General features: G+C 42.5%; 1 protein-coding gene across 4 annotated transcripts in view; it reads left to right on the forward strand.

The window, feature by feature from the left end:
- Positions 1 to 14301, forward strand: part of farp2 (FERM, RhoGEF and pleckstrin domain protein 2) — a 34688-nt gene that overhangs the window by 18847 nt on the left and 1540 nt on the right. Inside the window, exons 13-26 of one of the 4 annotated variants that reach the window (XM_075484930.1) lie at positions 153 to 405; positions 5211 to 5395; positions 5590 to 5679; positions 6160 to 6293; positions 6391 to 6472; positions 6564 to 6801; positions 8116 to 8246; positions 8384 to 8452; positions 8544 to 8633; positions 9353 to 9435; positions 10320 to 10438; positions 10638 to 10801; positions 11236 to 11375; positions 13427 to 13511. In XM_075484930.1, coding sequence (XP_075341045.1) covers positions 153 to 405; positions 5211 to 5395; positions 5590 to 5679; positions 6160 to 6293; positions 6391 to 6472; positions 6564 to 6801; positions 8116 to 8246; positions 8384 to 8452; positions 8544 to 8633; positions 9353 to 9435; positions 10320 to 10438; positions 10638 to 10801; positions 11236 to 11370 — 1773 coding nt within the window. In that variant the 3' untranslated portion in view covers positions 11371 to 11375; positions 13427 to 13511. Of the gene's footprint in view, positions 1 to 152; positions 406 to 5210; positions 5396 to 5589; positions 5680 to 6159; positions 6294 to 6390; positions 6473 to 6563; positions 6802 to 8115; positions 8247 to 8383; positions 8453 to 8543; positions 8634 to 9352; positions 9436 to 10319; positions 10439 to 10637; positions 10802 to 11235; positions 11376 to 13426; positions 13535 to 13623; positions 13776 to 14301 lie in introns of those variants that run through there. The other 3 variants (XM_075484928.1, XM_075484929.1, XM_075484927.1) reach the window with 3 other exon arrangements.

Below are 14301 nucleotides of genomic sequence, written 5' to 3' on the forward strand. Positions count from 1 at the left end.
TTTAGTGCAACGTGAAACAAAATATTTGCATCGATTGAACTGTAGCTGATAAACTAATTCAACTTTCTTCTCTTTGATTCCTTTCTTCTGTTTTCCTATATTCTGTATTTTTCCTTGTCCTGTCTTTTTTTTTTCTCTTTTTTTTTCCCCAGAGCTTGTCATTCAATGAGATTCTCAGGACCCCAGGCTCCCCTTCCTCCTCCACTGTGTCCTTCCACCCAGCGCACATGATTAGCATTCTTCCGCAAACAGAACTGCAACCTCAGTCCCAACCTTTGTCGACACTGAGCCTGTCTCCAGCACCTCCCCAGCAGCTTCAGTCCCCTCTGCAAGCTACTAGACCCCCCAGCCCGCCGAAGGAAGATCTCGTCAAGGCTGCTTCCCCATCACACTACTCTTTTCAAGGTGCCCCAAGCAATCAGGCAGCAGGACACTGCAGCCCCATGTTTGTGTGTGTAGAGAGTGGCATTTCCCAGTCACAGCCCTCCAAAAATGGCAATGAGGATAACGAGCATGGTGGGAGAAGGGGAACAGGGTGCTCAATGGGAGGGGGTGGAGGGAAAAGGAAGGGGGTTCTTACACCTGAGGCCTTTCAAGCAGAGATTCTGCGCACAAAACAGAACCCCATGTACTCAATGTCCAGCTCTCCGCTGCAGGTCACAGAGGAGTTCATCGATGATGATCCCACTCAGATTTCCTTTTATGGTGGAGGGGCAGAGGCCTACACCTACGGGCTTAATGATAAAGTGGATCAATTTGATTTTGTGGAGGGTTCAGACCTCAGCAAAAATAGGATATTCAGTGTGAGAATTGAGGACCTGAATGGGAACACCAGTACCTTCCCAGATAGCATTGTTGGCCTTTCTGAGACCAGCTCCTTAGCAAATAACCGCTCAGAGTGCAGCTCCTTGGACAACCTGGGGCTGAGCTCTGCAGGAGAGTCCATGTCAGTGGGCTACGGAGGCCCAGACTCCTCCTCACTTTGCCTGCCAGGGTCTGACGTCCAGTCAGAGGCCAGCTCAATGGTCAACTTCCCAGCATACTCTGTGCGCTCTGAGAGCAGCTCTGCCGTGCAGTTCAGTGACCTGGTAGAGCAGCTGGAGCAACTCAGCTACCCGCCCACTGCCACTGAGGGCTCGGGGAACGGCAGCTCCGATTCAGACTCAGACTGGGGCTCTGACAGCGTCCTTCCACCTGAGCAGAACTTGTTTTATAGTAACACTCTAACAGGGAGTAGTGGCATAGAGAGCTTTCTCCTTCAGTGCCACAACCTGCAGGCCCTAACACTCACAGACCCCTCTGCATCGCCACATATTAAAATGTAGAGCCCTCACAGCACTTGAAGTCTTATTCCAGGGATGTCCAGTTACAGAGAAAGCAGTTTGAATAATTTGAAAAGCAATACATTTCACTGTTCAGAATGAATGCCGTTTTACTTTAGTCCCAACAACACTTCAGTGTTCTCAGCCATTGATAATGAGATGCTCACAAAGGTGGCTGCATCATGTGAGACTGTGAGAGTTTTTTGGGTGTTTTTTTTGTGCTTGTGTTTAGCCAACTTTGCATTTAGTTTCCATAATCCTGCACTCGTACCAACTTTGAGGCATGTCATTTCATTTTTAACTCTGCTATGAGGTGGGGTTCTGTCTTACTTTTCCTCCTGCAGGCAGCGCTGTTATTTGTATTTAACAGCTTCAGCCTGTATTTTCATAACATTCTCTAACGCCACATCTCTTCAACATTTCTGTGAGAACATGTTGAGCATGCGTTTGAGCTACCCCTTGAGCATTTCTGAAAATACAAACAATTTTGGGCTTTTACTTTGGACGCTTTATATATTTTTATATATATTATTGGGGACTGCGGGGTCAAATAAATTCCAACTTTCATACAGTGAAGGAAACTTCTTAGTGTTATAGTTTTAATCAATTAATCAATCAATCATTTGTACTTTATTATGATTATTATCGTAAAAAAAAAACAATTATAACTTAATCCACAAGTAAGCTAAAGGGAAGACATCCCAATTTAGAATAGAATACTCACCGCTGTTATTATGTTGTTATTATTACCAATTAGTTAGTGTCTACGTCTCATTCATTAGGTGGCACTTCCTGTGCACTGTAGTTTTCCATTGGATTCTAATCATTAATCTGTTTCTTATCCAGATCCTGTGATCTCAGGGTAAAGATGAAACCAATAAGTGTCTTGGTTCAGTGATCCTTAAGGGCCTCCTTTATTTTAAAAAAAAACAAAAACATGACAGCCATGAAGTTGTTTTTCATTTTCACGCCTGTGCCTCGCTGACACCTGCTGGCAGATGCAGTTGCCTGCAGCCCCGACGTCACACAACATGTTGTGTTGTCCACAGCACGTAAAACGATATATTGTTTCATTTGTGATGTCTGAAAGATTATAAAAAAACAACCACAAAAAAAATCACTTGAGCAGACACCAATGTACCATCTTCTTTCATGTTTCGATGCATTGAAGAATGTAAACGGTGTACTAATGAGCCAACAAGTACACTGTTTACACCCCTTTATGTTAAATGAATATATCATCTTATATGTTTAAAGTATAATAGCCTATTATACATTTATCCTTATTTTTTAAAAAAATTAAAAATTGAAAAAATAGAAACAGCAAAGTAACGTTTCTTTTGTTTTATTTTGTTTTAAACATCAGGTCTAAGTTATCTTCCAGTAAATCCTCTTGGTATAATGGTTTCTAATCCTGTACTGCTGCTTTGACTCATTCTCGGCTTTAGCCTTGACCGTGCTTTGGGTTTTTGGTGTTAGTTGTCTTTAGAATACCGACGTGATAATATTTGGTTTATTGGAAGAAAATCAGGAGTCTTTTGCACATGAGCTATACATTTTTTCCCTTGTTTTACGAGCTGGATTTAAAGTCTGGGCATAGGAACACTTCTATATGAACATGTACAGAGCTTTTTTTCATAATGTGTCATTACACTCCCTGGTCAGGTTTTTTTTTTTTTTTTTCCAAGTGTCTTGAAACCGCTCTAGTTGATTCCACATTGAGCATGAGAATCAAATAATTGGTACTGTTCAAGTTAGATGGATATTATTACCCAACCGATGTTCTCTCCTCTTCTGGATAGTCTGTACTTATTTATAGCCAGACTCCACGTTGATTCCAACAAAGTCTGGCTTTTTCTGCTCGTTAGCTTCCTTGTCTGCTGCACTTAAAGCACTTACTTTCAGTCTTTTCATGCAGTTGCTTTTATCTCAGGTTCCTGTGTCGTTTTGAGAGGTTTTTGCTGAATATCTGTTTAGAAAAGAATGGGGGGGGGGGTTACATCAGGGTGATCCTTTTTTTTCACTGTTTGTTTTTTTTAAAGACAGTTCATTAGAAACTCACCTGTTCTCATTGTCATTTTGAAGGATGGCAAATAGCCAAAACACACCAAAAGTGGATTTGCAATCTCTCTACAGTCACAAGTGTGCACAGGTGTGGAACATTATGCAGTTCAGATGCCATCCAGAAAGCTTGTAGTTGACTGACCTGATCAAGGCTTTGTCTTGATGGCTTTTTTTTTTTTTTTTTTTCTGCCATGTAATTCTTCCCACATCCAACTAAAGATTTAATTAATGATGGGCTGACCGTTATAATCAGCTAACTGCACTTAGGCACCAAGTAATCATCACTTAATCCTGAACATGTATATTTACTAATTCTAAACAACCTGTACTTAATGTTTGTATGTTTTGCTCTCAAGAATAAAGTAATTACTTTTGGGTACCATAATTGTCAGACTTAAAATTCTTTTTTTGAGATGCAGGCTGAAATCAAAGGAGCTTGTAGCGCTGTAACGCTTTCTGCTGCTTTTCGAACGAGCCCCTGTGGTGTTCTACATTAGTTTAGAGGTACAGATGGTGGAGAAGACGTTTGAGATTTAAAAAAGGAAAAACCTCTAAGCGGAACCCTGTTAATAGTTGTGCTGTTTTTATCCCACTCCTGATCTTCTCCATCCCTCACAGAAACGATCTAGGGTGACTGCCACTTAACCCAGTCACTCTTTTGTTAATGAAGCGAATTAACCCTAATTAATTAACCCTCCTTGAAGTTTCAGTTAAATGTTCAAACAATACTGTGGGAGGAAAAAGAAAAGTATAACTGCAGTGTGGTCCCCACCACACAGTAGTTTTTCCTTATGTTTGAGGCAACAGACTCGCTTGCTGTTGGGGGTTGGGATGGACTTGTACATAAGATTCCTCAGCCTAATTCCAGCTGAGTGTGTGTGTGTGCGCGCTCCCTGTTTGGACAGGCCTTGTGCCAAGTCATTCCACTGTGAGCCCCCGTCCTCCTGCTGTGGGCCCGACGTCCACTCTTTTTCCCTTCCTCTGTCATTCCCTGCAGTGCTCTTCACATAAACTATAAACAACTATTTGCCCTCCAGACAAGCTGCATTCCCGATAAGTCCTTGCGTGAGCAATTATTTCCGGGTCGAATAGTTAGTCCCGTGTTTTGGTTTTTTTGGGTTTTTTTTCTTTTCGTTTTTTTTCCCCCAGCCTACCCCCACCCCCGCTTTTTTCTCTTACTCTTCTCCCTAATAGAAGTGGAAGTGCAGCTGTGATCCGTGGCTCAATGAGGGAAAAAGAGAGAAAAGGGTTGTGTTTTTTCTATGTATTTTTCCTGTCTCCACATTAGTTTTGTTGAAAAGCTAACGGGCAGGAACAAAAGTGGCAGAGCTAGTTCTCTGAAGTTGAATCAGGCTTGTATAGGTCACGATTCATCATTCCTTCTTGTGGAGGGATTTAGAAACAATGACTTGGATTTTTTTTATAAAGAGTGTTGGAACTGTGACTTGTTGTGGTCTGCTTTGTAGCTCGCCTTTCATTTGTGGCCTGTGTGTGTGAGATGAAGCATTCCATTCGTTTGAAACGTTTTGCAGTGTTCTCTGAAAGGAAACAAGACAGTTGTGGAAAAATACAGGTTAGATGGAGGTAAATTTGACTTTATGCAGCTTATTATAGAGTAGTTGTCAGTATGCTGTTGGGCTTAGTTCCTCTGTAGAGAGCATAACTGTTTACCTGCACCCACACAAAAGATCCCGTTTGACCGGTTTTAATAGAAAGTTTTCTCTGTTTGCTTTCCTTATACCTCAGACAATAATCTTGCTATAGCAGGTGATTTCTTGTTCTTGAACGATTTTTTTTAAAGTTTCACTTTCCTCTCCTCCATAGATTCAGTAGTGGACAGCCCTCAGCTCTCGCCATTCCCCTCCAAGGGTCCCCTCAGCCAGTCGCCGTCCTTCCAGATATCGACCCTCAGCCTGCCCAGCCAGGCCCCGTCGCCCCTGCAAAGCCCCATCCTGAGCGAGGTGGGCAGCAATGCCAGGCTAGAGGAGGATGAGGAGGGCAGGAGGAAGGTACACTGCTTGCATGTCACCTTTCCAACCCCCTGCCTCGCAACCACAAATCACAGAATGCACAGACTTCGTTTCCAGGGTCATTTATAATGGGATGGGAAGTTTCACTGAGTGCAGTGGAGGGAGAGTAACTTTTGTTTTGCATTTCTTCTCGGTGGGAGTGTTTTTAAACTAACATCCATCACTTTTCTCAGCGATATCCCACCGACAAGGCCTACTTCATTGCCAAAGAGATTCTGACCACAGAACGGACGTACCTGAAAGACCTCGAGGTCATCACTGTGGTGAGTTTGTAGTCGTAACAAAATGCCAAAATTTCAATTGCACTCATATCAAGTGTGTGTCAAAGAATATTATTTGAAACGGTAAGAGGGGAACTAAACGGTGCAAAGAGTCATCATGTCGAAATGTAAGAGAAATGTGCTCTTAGAGAAAATTAGCTTGAAGTAGGCGTGAAGTCCAGATTATTCTTAATTCCTCTGCTTGAAGTTGCCCTTTGTTTATATTTTCCATTGTCTGTCCTATGCAGTGAGGGATTGTGTTTGTTGGTGACCACTATGACATTTTGGAACTCATTGACAGCTTGACTTTGAAATTATCTTCTGGATATGATGCTGATAAAACTTAATTTATTGGCTTTAACAATTTTCTTTGCATCATACTGGATTGGGAAGGTGCAGATTTGACATCATTCAGTCCTCCAATCAATCCTTCCTGTTAATGGAAATGGCGAATCAGGTGGTTGTCTCTGTTGCTGTTCTCAGTGGTTCCGTAGTGCTGTGATCAAAGAGAACGCCATGCCCGAAGGGCTGATGTCCCTCCTCTTCTCCAACATTGACCCCATCTACGAGTTCCACCGAGGCTTCCTAAAGGAGTTGGACCAGAGGCTGGCTCTCTGGTAGGCGCTCCCTCATGTTTTGTGTGGGATTCAACCGCATGAAGCTCCTGCCTGATGACACGGTGACAAAGACTTGATCTGAAAATCTGTTTCACAGGGAGGGACGCTCAAATGCTCACGTCAAAGGTGATTACCAGAGGATCGGTGATGTGATGCTGAAGAACATGTGTGCTCTTAAGGTAACAGTTTATTAGCTCTTGAACTCATGTCTCCTCACTTTCACACCGTTGACTGACAAATGTGTTGTTCTGTATTTGATTTTGTCCCCAGGAATTCACCAGCTACCTTCAGAAACACGACGAGGTGTTAACGGAGCTGGAGAAAGCCTCCAAGAGGCTGAAGAAGCTGGAGACGGTTTACAAAGAGTTTGAACTGCAGAAGGTGTGCTACCTGCCCCTCAACACATTCCTGCTCAAGCCCATCCAGCGCCTCATGCACTACAAGCTCATCCTGGAGAGACTATGCAAGCATTATTCCGCTGCCCACCGCGATTATGACGACTGCAAGGGTGAGTGTTTCAATGAAAAACACTTTGTATGAAAACCTACAATCTGTATTATTATATCAATTAGGAATCTTGCATGTAAATGTACTTTATTTATACAGCCCTTTACAGACAATTATTATGGTGTACCAAAGTGCTTTACAGCAGGTAATAAATAAAGAGAAGAATAAGTAAAAACAAATAAAAACAATAAAAGAACAGTGAAAGCAATAAAATACAACAAAATCAAATAAGATAAAAGTGTCATCATACTACTGGGTATTAAAAGCAATCCTAAATAAGTAGGTTTTTAGCCTAGATTTGAATAGGCCCAGGTCAGAAACAAGACTCAGCTCGACAGGGAGCTTATTCCAGAGCCTGGGGGCAGCGACAGAAAAGGCTCGGTCACCCCGGTGTTTGTATTCTGACCTGGGCACTTCCAGCAAAAATTGATTTGTTGACCTCAGAGCTCTACCAGGATTGTGGACTGTTAAAAGCTCAGATAAATTTGATGGGGCGAGGCCGTTAAGAGCTTTAAAAACAAACATTAAAAGTTTAAAATCAATTCTATAAAGGACAGGAAGCCAATGGAGGGAGTTCAGAACAGGAGTGATGTGCACACGTCTGTTGGTGTTGGTTAAAAGACGGGCAGCAGCGTTCTGCACCAGCTGAAGGCGGCTGAGAGAAGACTGGGAGACGCCAACATAAAGTGCACTGCAATAGTCTAACCTTGAACTTATTAGGGCATGGATGGCTTTCTCAAGGTCATGACGACTTAAAAACATTTTAACTTTGGCCAGGAGATGCAACTGGAAAAAACTAGTCCTGACGACATTGTTCATTTGTTCAACCTCAGATGACTGTCAAAGGTCTCTCCCAGATTTCTGCCGGTTGAACTAAGCTTTGAAGACAAGGTGCCAAAGCCAGCTGTCACAGTATCCCCAAACACAATGCATTCAGTTTTGTCATCATTTAAATGAAGAAAATTTTGGGCCAACCACTGCTTAATAACTATATTATAATATTTAACTGCATGAGTGAAATAAAACATGTGTCTCCTGGCCTCCTTTAAGAATTTTGTCACTACACTTCTGGTCAAAGTGGAACCAGATCTTGTTGGACAAAACATTTAAGTATGTCCAGGGAAGGCCTGATGACATGAGGACTCTACTTCTATTCCCTTCCATACCCCTCAGATTCTGTCTGAGTGGAGGCCAGGGTGTTTACAAGCGAAGGCTCATGTGACTGCAGCCTCTATTTGTATCTGCTTAGTGACAGTGCATTCAGTTGACGGCACACGTGAGTTAACTTTCACAAATTCATTTTACATGTAAACAGAAGCTCTGAAGGAGGTGGCAGACATAGCCACTCAGCTACAGAGCAGTCTTATTCGGCTGGAGAATTTCCAGAAGCTAACCGAGCTGCAGAGGGACCTGATTGGGATCGAGAACTTGACAGCACCAGGCAGGGTGAGTGCACCAACACAGGACTGAGGGTAGAGGGAGCAGAGAAACCGGCAGAGAAGTGCTTGCAGTGTCTGACATGCTTGCCGTTTTTTTTTTTTTTTTTTTTTTTTTTTTTTTTTTTTTTTTTTTTTTTTTTTTAGGAGTTCATCCGAGAGGGCTGTCTGTACAAGCTCACCAAGAAGGGGCTGCAGCAAAGAATGTTTTTCCTGGTTAGTACAAAAGTGCCACTGGTGCAGCTCAGAAATAAGATGAGTGTTAGTACCTAAACAGCTGTTAATGTTTGTGTCATTGTCTTCTCAGTTCTCAGACATGCTCCTCTACACAAGCAAAGGTGTTACAGCAACCAATCAGTTCAAAGTACATGGACAGCTGCCCCTTCATGGCATGATAGTGAGTTTAAAGTCTCCACTTCTCCTCACAGTTGTCCCACTTTAACTTAAATCAGGCCTGTACAGATCCCATGCTCACTTTGGGTATACGGTCACCTTATGAAGAGACTTAAATCAGGATGTTAAAACGTGTCTACAATGTGTTGAGAAGGGAGGGCACGGGTGTCCTAACTTTTCACATGTCTCTGCTTCACTCCTGGCTGCAGCTCATAGTGCTGGACGCTCCGGTAAGTCCTCTGAGCTCTGCCAGCGTGGATGCCCAAACCTCCCCTTCTTCTCCCATGCCTGCGTAGACAAAGCAAAAAGGCACACACAGCAGATTGTTCAAGACGCATAAACATGTTGATATTTTGCTTTTCCAACTATGATTACGTAATTATATGGTTTTATAGCAATGTCAACGGTGATAAATGATCAACTGGACATGATTATGTGTCTAATTTATTCGAACAGGGGCACGCTTTTTGACTGAAAGACTGAAAAATCTATAGCTGATTTAAAGAGAAAAAAAAAAAAAGTCTGCCATATTTACCTCCAGATATAGAGATGCCGCAGTAGGCTCTTTGACTGGCGTCAGTCGGACTTTTTGTATTTGTTTCCCATCTTTTTGTCCCGATTGTTAAATCACTCATGATGAGCAATCTATTTAGTTTAATTTGCTATTAGATGCTTGCAACTGCTTGTTCCACATGTTTGTTTTTTTTCTTCACACCTTTCTAGGTCGAGGAAAGTGAGAATGAATGGTCGGTACCGCACTGTTTCACAATTTACTCTGCTCAGAGGACCATTGTGGTGGCTGCCAGGTGAGCTGTGAAAAGAAAAGGGGAAGTTTTATCCTCCAGTTTCTTTTCTATCGTGTACAGAGATGAGTCACTGCAGCCGGCATGTTTATAGGACAGCTGTTGTGAAATAAAAGCAGGGGTCTTTTATGGTCTTTCCGATATAAGAAGTTAGTAACACTTTTCTGAAGGCTTTGTATTAGACCAATGTAGCTTGCCAAATGCTGATGTAACAGATTCCAGTTTTTTTTTAGCCAAGGCTCTGAAGGCAGTGTGCACACCGAGTCTTGCCTCATTCACATAGAAACCCTTTCATGTTGAAAAAAATAAAAAAAAAAAAAACTTCTATAGCTTAGCCTGATAATGTGAGCAACACATCTCTATACTTACCTCTGGAGTTTAGCTATGAGGGTTTTACATGTTTGCCTCTGTTTTGAGTCTGATACAAAGTTTTGATCACTGTTCCTACTTCCAGTAAAAAAATATATATATATCTATTGAGTTCACCCCCAAGGTCTGGATAAGAGGTCACGTGACTAAAAGAAGAGCTTAGCAGCTCAGACAGATTTCAGAGAAAACCTATAGGTCCAAATCTTATTTGGAAAATGGTGAAAGTCACCCAAACCTTATGTTGCAAACATCCATCACAGTTTACAGATCATCCTTCTGGTTCAGCTTTGATGGATTGTTCTCACTGGTTTGACCTAAATGGAGTGGTTTCTTGGATCACATTTTAAACATTTTATGAAGATATTTTTTTCTCTATATTATTCTCAGTTAGATTCAGGGTTAAGCTTATTGGCTCTTGTTTTTATTTACACCGTGCGCGCACTCTACTTTCTAACAGACTGAGTTTACTATTCATTCAATCATCTCTGATTTCGTATTGTGTTTGTTTGTCCTTTCAGCTCTAAAGTGGAGATGGGGAAGTGGATTGAGGATCTGAACTTGGCTATTGACATGGCCAAGAAGTCTCAGGAGAAGTCCAGCATCTTCCTTGACCCCGGCCTGAGTGATCGCTCCAACCGTAAGCGCTTCACACTGACCTCAGTGACTGCAGCACCTTTAGCTGGAACGCGTCAACTATGTGGTTATTTTGTGTTCTGAAAAGAAAAAAAATTCCTTGAGACACGAGCATCCTAAATGTACAGTTAATCCCTCTCCTCCACACAACTTCCTGCCTCCCCTCCTTCCACCCACCCCCCCTCCTCCTCCTCCTCCCTCAGGATCATCAGATGAGGTTTCTCTGGAGCAGGAGTCGGAGGATGACATGAACTCCTCTCGCACTTCACTGGACAGGCAGACGCATCACCGTGCCAACACAACCATGCATGTGTGCTGGCACCGCAACACCAGTGTGTCTATGTCTGATCACAGCCTGGCTGTGGAGGTACTCCTCCTCTGCCCTCAGTGACATCCACACACACCCATTTATAAACTCAAACGCACATGTAAAAGCACAAGCCATATTACATTTCAGACACACTTGAACGCCATGCTTTATGGCTGCATTCACATCGAGGGAAAGACGTCTGTTTTCAGCCTGGATCTCAGCGTTTAACTTCTTTCTTTTCATTTTTTTTCTCTTAATGCTCCTCCCCTCTCTCCTGTGTTTCTGGTGTGTCTTCTGTTCATGATGTGTAAAGTCAATTCGTTGTCGTCCTCTTTTCTGTTCAATTATGTGCATGCACGAAAACGCTCTCTACAGACCTGGAGGATTCTTCTAACTCTCTTCCTTCCCCCTTCCTTCTCCTCGAAGCTAACATGCTAACACTTTCTCTGCACCTTTTCCTCCTCTTCTCTTTCTTCTCTCCGCCTTCTCAGTTTTCGGCTCTCCGACCGCCTCTCCGGAGCTTCCACCTCGTTATCTCCTCGGTCAGGGACAAAGACCAAACACCATCACACATGTTTGCTGGTACCGAAACCAGAACCTATCTCTCACTGATTACCTGCGCGTGAACCAGGTACTTAGAGCCCAGGGGTAACAGTGGATCACAGCCAAGTGAAAACCCTGTTTCCAGAAAGGTTGGGATGCATTTGGAGAGATGTTAACAACTCTGTAAAAGACTTGAGAGTGCAAACAGTTCCAACAATTGAAGTATAATTATTTCATTAAATGATTTGCATAAAATTGCAGAGAACTTTGAATTTTCATGAAACTATAGTCACCGAACACGTTTTTGTGGTTGTATCCTCGCGTGCAAGTTAAAATGCTTCTTTGCCAAGAACAGTACGTATATGGACAAGATCCAGAGAGGCAGCTGCCGCCTTTGGATTAAGTTGATTTAGAATGGACTGAAGTGAAGAGGGAAACGGTCCTGTGGTCTGCGATAATAACATTTAAGATTCATTTTGGAAATCATGAACACTGGCTACTTTGTGAGCAGCTGGATACTCAAGATTACTGTAAGACCACAATCCCGAGAGAGTCCATTTTGTTACGCTTCAAGCTTTTTAATTTGTCATCCCAACGTAATGGTCTGAAGCAGTCGGCCTCCTCCCCTGGTAGCTGCAGGCAGGTTTTAGGTGTGGGACTCACCTCTCACTCACTTCTCAGGCAGCGCTTTGTTGATCTGATTAATTGAAGTTAGAAGAATTGGAGCTGCTTGTCCTTTCTCGAGCAACTTCCTTAGATGTTTCTGTGTCAGAAACTGTCTGCAGCAGATTAAAATGCTTCGTCGTCTGAGCTAAAAAGAGAGGGATGCTTCAAAATCTCACAGGGACTATTTGTGCATGTGACTTGGCTAGAGTGCATATCTTTCAGGGCACCATTAATGTTGAGCAACATATACAGGTTCTGCAGCAACCTATGCAGACATCTGTTTCAGAGAAGGCCGTGATTATTCCAAGAGGACGAAACCAAACCAGATTCTGCATATTTCACAGTATTATACGCTCTGTAGTCAGAAGGCCAAACTGGTCAAACTCACAAGTTAAAAATACAACAAAGGGGAGGCCCTGAAGTTGGAATGGGACACTACTGCAAATTGTCCCCACTGTTCCTCAGTTAAAAGATGGGTCAACACAGTGGTGAACATTTCTTTAAATCTGGCCTGGTCTGTTTTATAGCTGCATTGTACACCATGTCCCAGCTTTTTTGGAAACAGGATAATAATAATAATAATAATAATAATAATAATAATAACAGCTAATATGTTGAAATTCGCTTGAAAACGAATATTGTTAGTGTTTATTTGTTCATGTCTTGATGGTATTCCACAACGTCCTTTTATGTCCCAAGAGACGCTTTGCACACAAATGAAAGTATCCATTTCAATCTGGACCTTCCTAAAGTATAAAAAATGATCTGAAATTTGTTTTTAAAAGCCAAAACAAAAATAAATGCTTTAACTATAAATATGAGATGGCAACATAAGGATATGAAGCATAGAAAAAAAAACAAGTCAACTCATACAGACAAACAAAATCGGCCTGATTTTTAGTTTTTAAGTAGATATTGTCCAAAATTTTCAAAGAGACTTATTTCTGATATCAAAAGGAAAAAAATGAGACGGTTTGTTAAATTGCAACCAGTCTTCTTCTCAATCAGATCGTTACACGAAAAGGTGGTGCTCTGTTTTTCACAACAAAGATCATCGTTATCCAGCACTTTGATTAAAACTGAAAATGAAATGTTGCCAAATACCTCTCGTATTGCTGGAATATTTAGTGTGCACTGACCAGTGGGACCAGTCAAAGCTGCTCGAGCTGCAGACCAAATGAAAAAAGTCTTTGTGAGCCTGTACGGGAGGCAAACCTGCTCCATCACACTGCAACACATCAAACCCTCCACAAGTTTTATTTCAGAATGGCTGCGTGCATCAACACTTCATTTCCATAACCCTCGGTAACGCAGAAAGAACTATGAATTCATATTAATAATAATCATAAATTTTATTTATAACGCACTTTACATTTACAATAAAATCTCAAAGTGCTAATTATATTAGCTCTAGCCATTTATCCAACTATCGGTGTGTAAACTTGTTACCTTCTTCTCTTTCCATCGGTGTAGAATCAGCTGTCAGGGTACCTCCTGAGGAAGTTCAAGAACAGCAATGGCTGGCAGAAACTCTGGGTTGTTTTCACCAACTTCTGCTTGTTCTTCTACAAAACTCACCAGGTCAGCCGACACATCTTCAGGTTTCTTTCTGTGGATGTGCGCCCATGTGACAACGTGTAACTGGGGTGAGGGCGATTTGTTGTTTGCAGGACGACTTCCCCCTCGCTAGCCTCCCGCTGCTCGGCTACACGGTGAGCACCCCCGAGGAGTCGGACAGCATCCACAAGGAGTACGTCTTCAAGCTGCAGTTCAAGTCCCACGTTTACTTTTTCAGAGCAGAGAGCGAGTACACCTTTGAAAGGTGCGTTTTTGGTTTTTTTCCAATTTGTGTTTCCTCTAACAACGGGTCAGACTTAAAGGGATAGTTCGCCTCTTTTGACATGAAGCTGTATGACATCCCATATTAGCAATATCATTTATGAACATTGACTTACCCCCCCGCTGCGTCCTGTGAGCCGAGTTCCAGGCGAGTTTTGGCGTTGACGAAGGTAGTCCAGCTAGTTGGCTGGGGCCACAAAAATAAAGCGTTTTGCTTCTTAAAATAATATGCGTTCAAAAGAGTAATACATTTGCATCACAAAATCGTTCACCCAGAAAAAGTCAGACCTCACATCGCTTGGCCCTATTTTCTCTCGCTTCGTATCACTGCGTGCTGCCGACAGCCGCACCTGTTACAGTGTTTGCTGCTCAGAAGCAGGGGACTGCTCAGTCTGCACTTCGGTGTACACAGCACGCATGCAGTGATACGAAGGTAGAGAGTGAAAATGGCGCCAAGCGATGTGAGGTCTGACTTTTCCTGGAGAACGATTTTGTGATGCAAACGTATT

Source organism: Odontesthes bonariensis, chromosome 15 (genome assembly GCF_027942865.1).
Source record: "Odontesthes bonariensis isolate fOdoBon6 chromosome 15, fOdoBon6.hap1, whole genome shotgun sequence".
NCBI lineage: Eukaryota > Metazoa > Chordata > Actinopteri > Atheriniformes > Atherinopsidae > Odontesthes > Odontesthes bonariensis.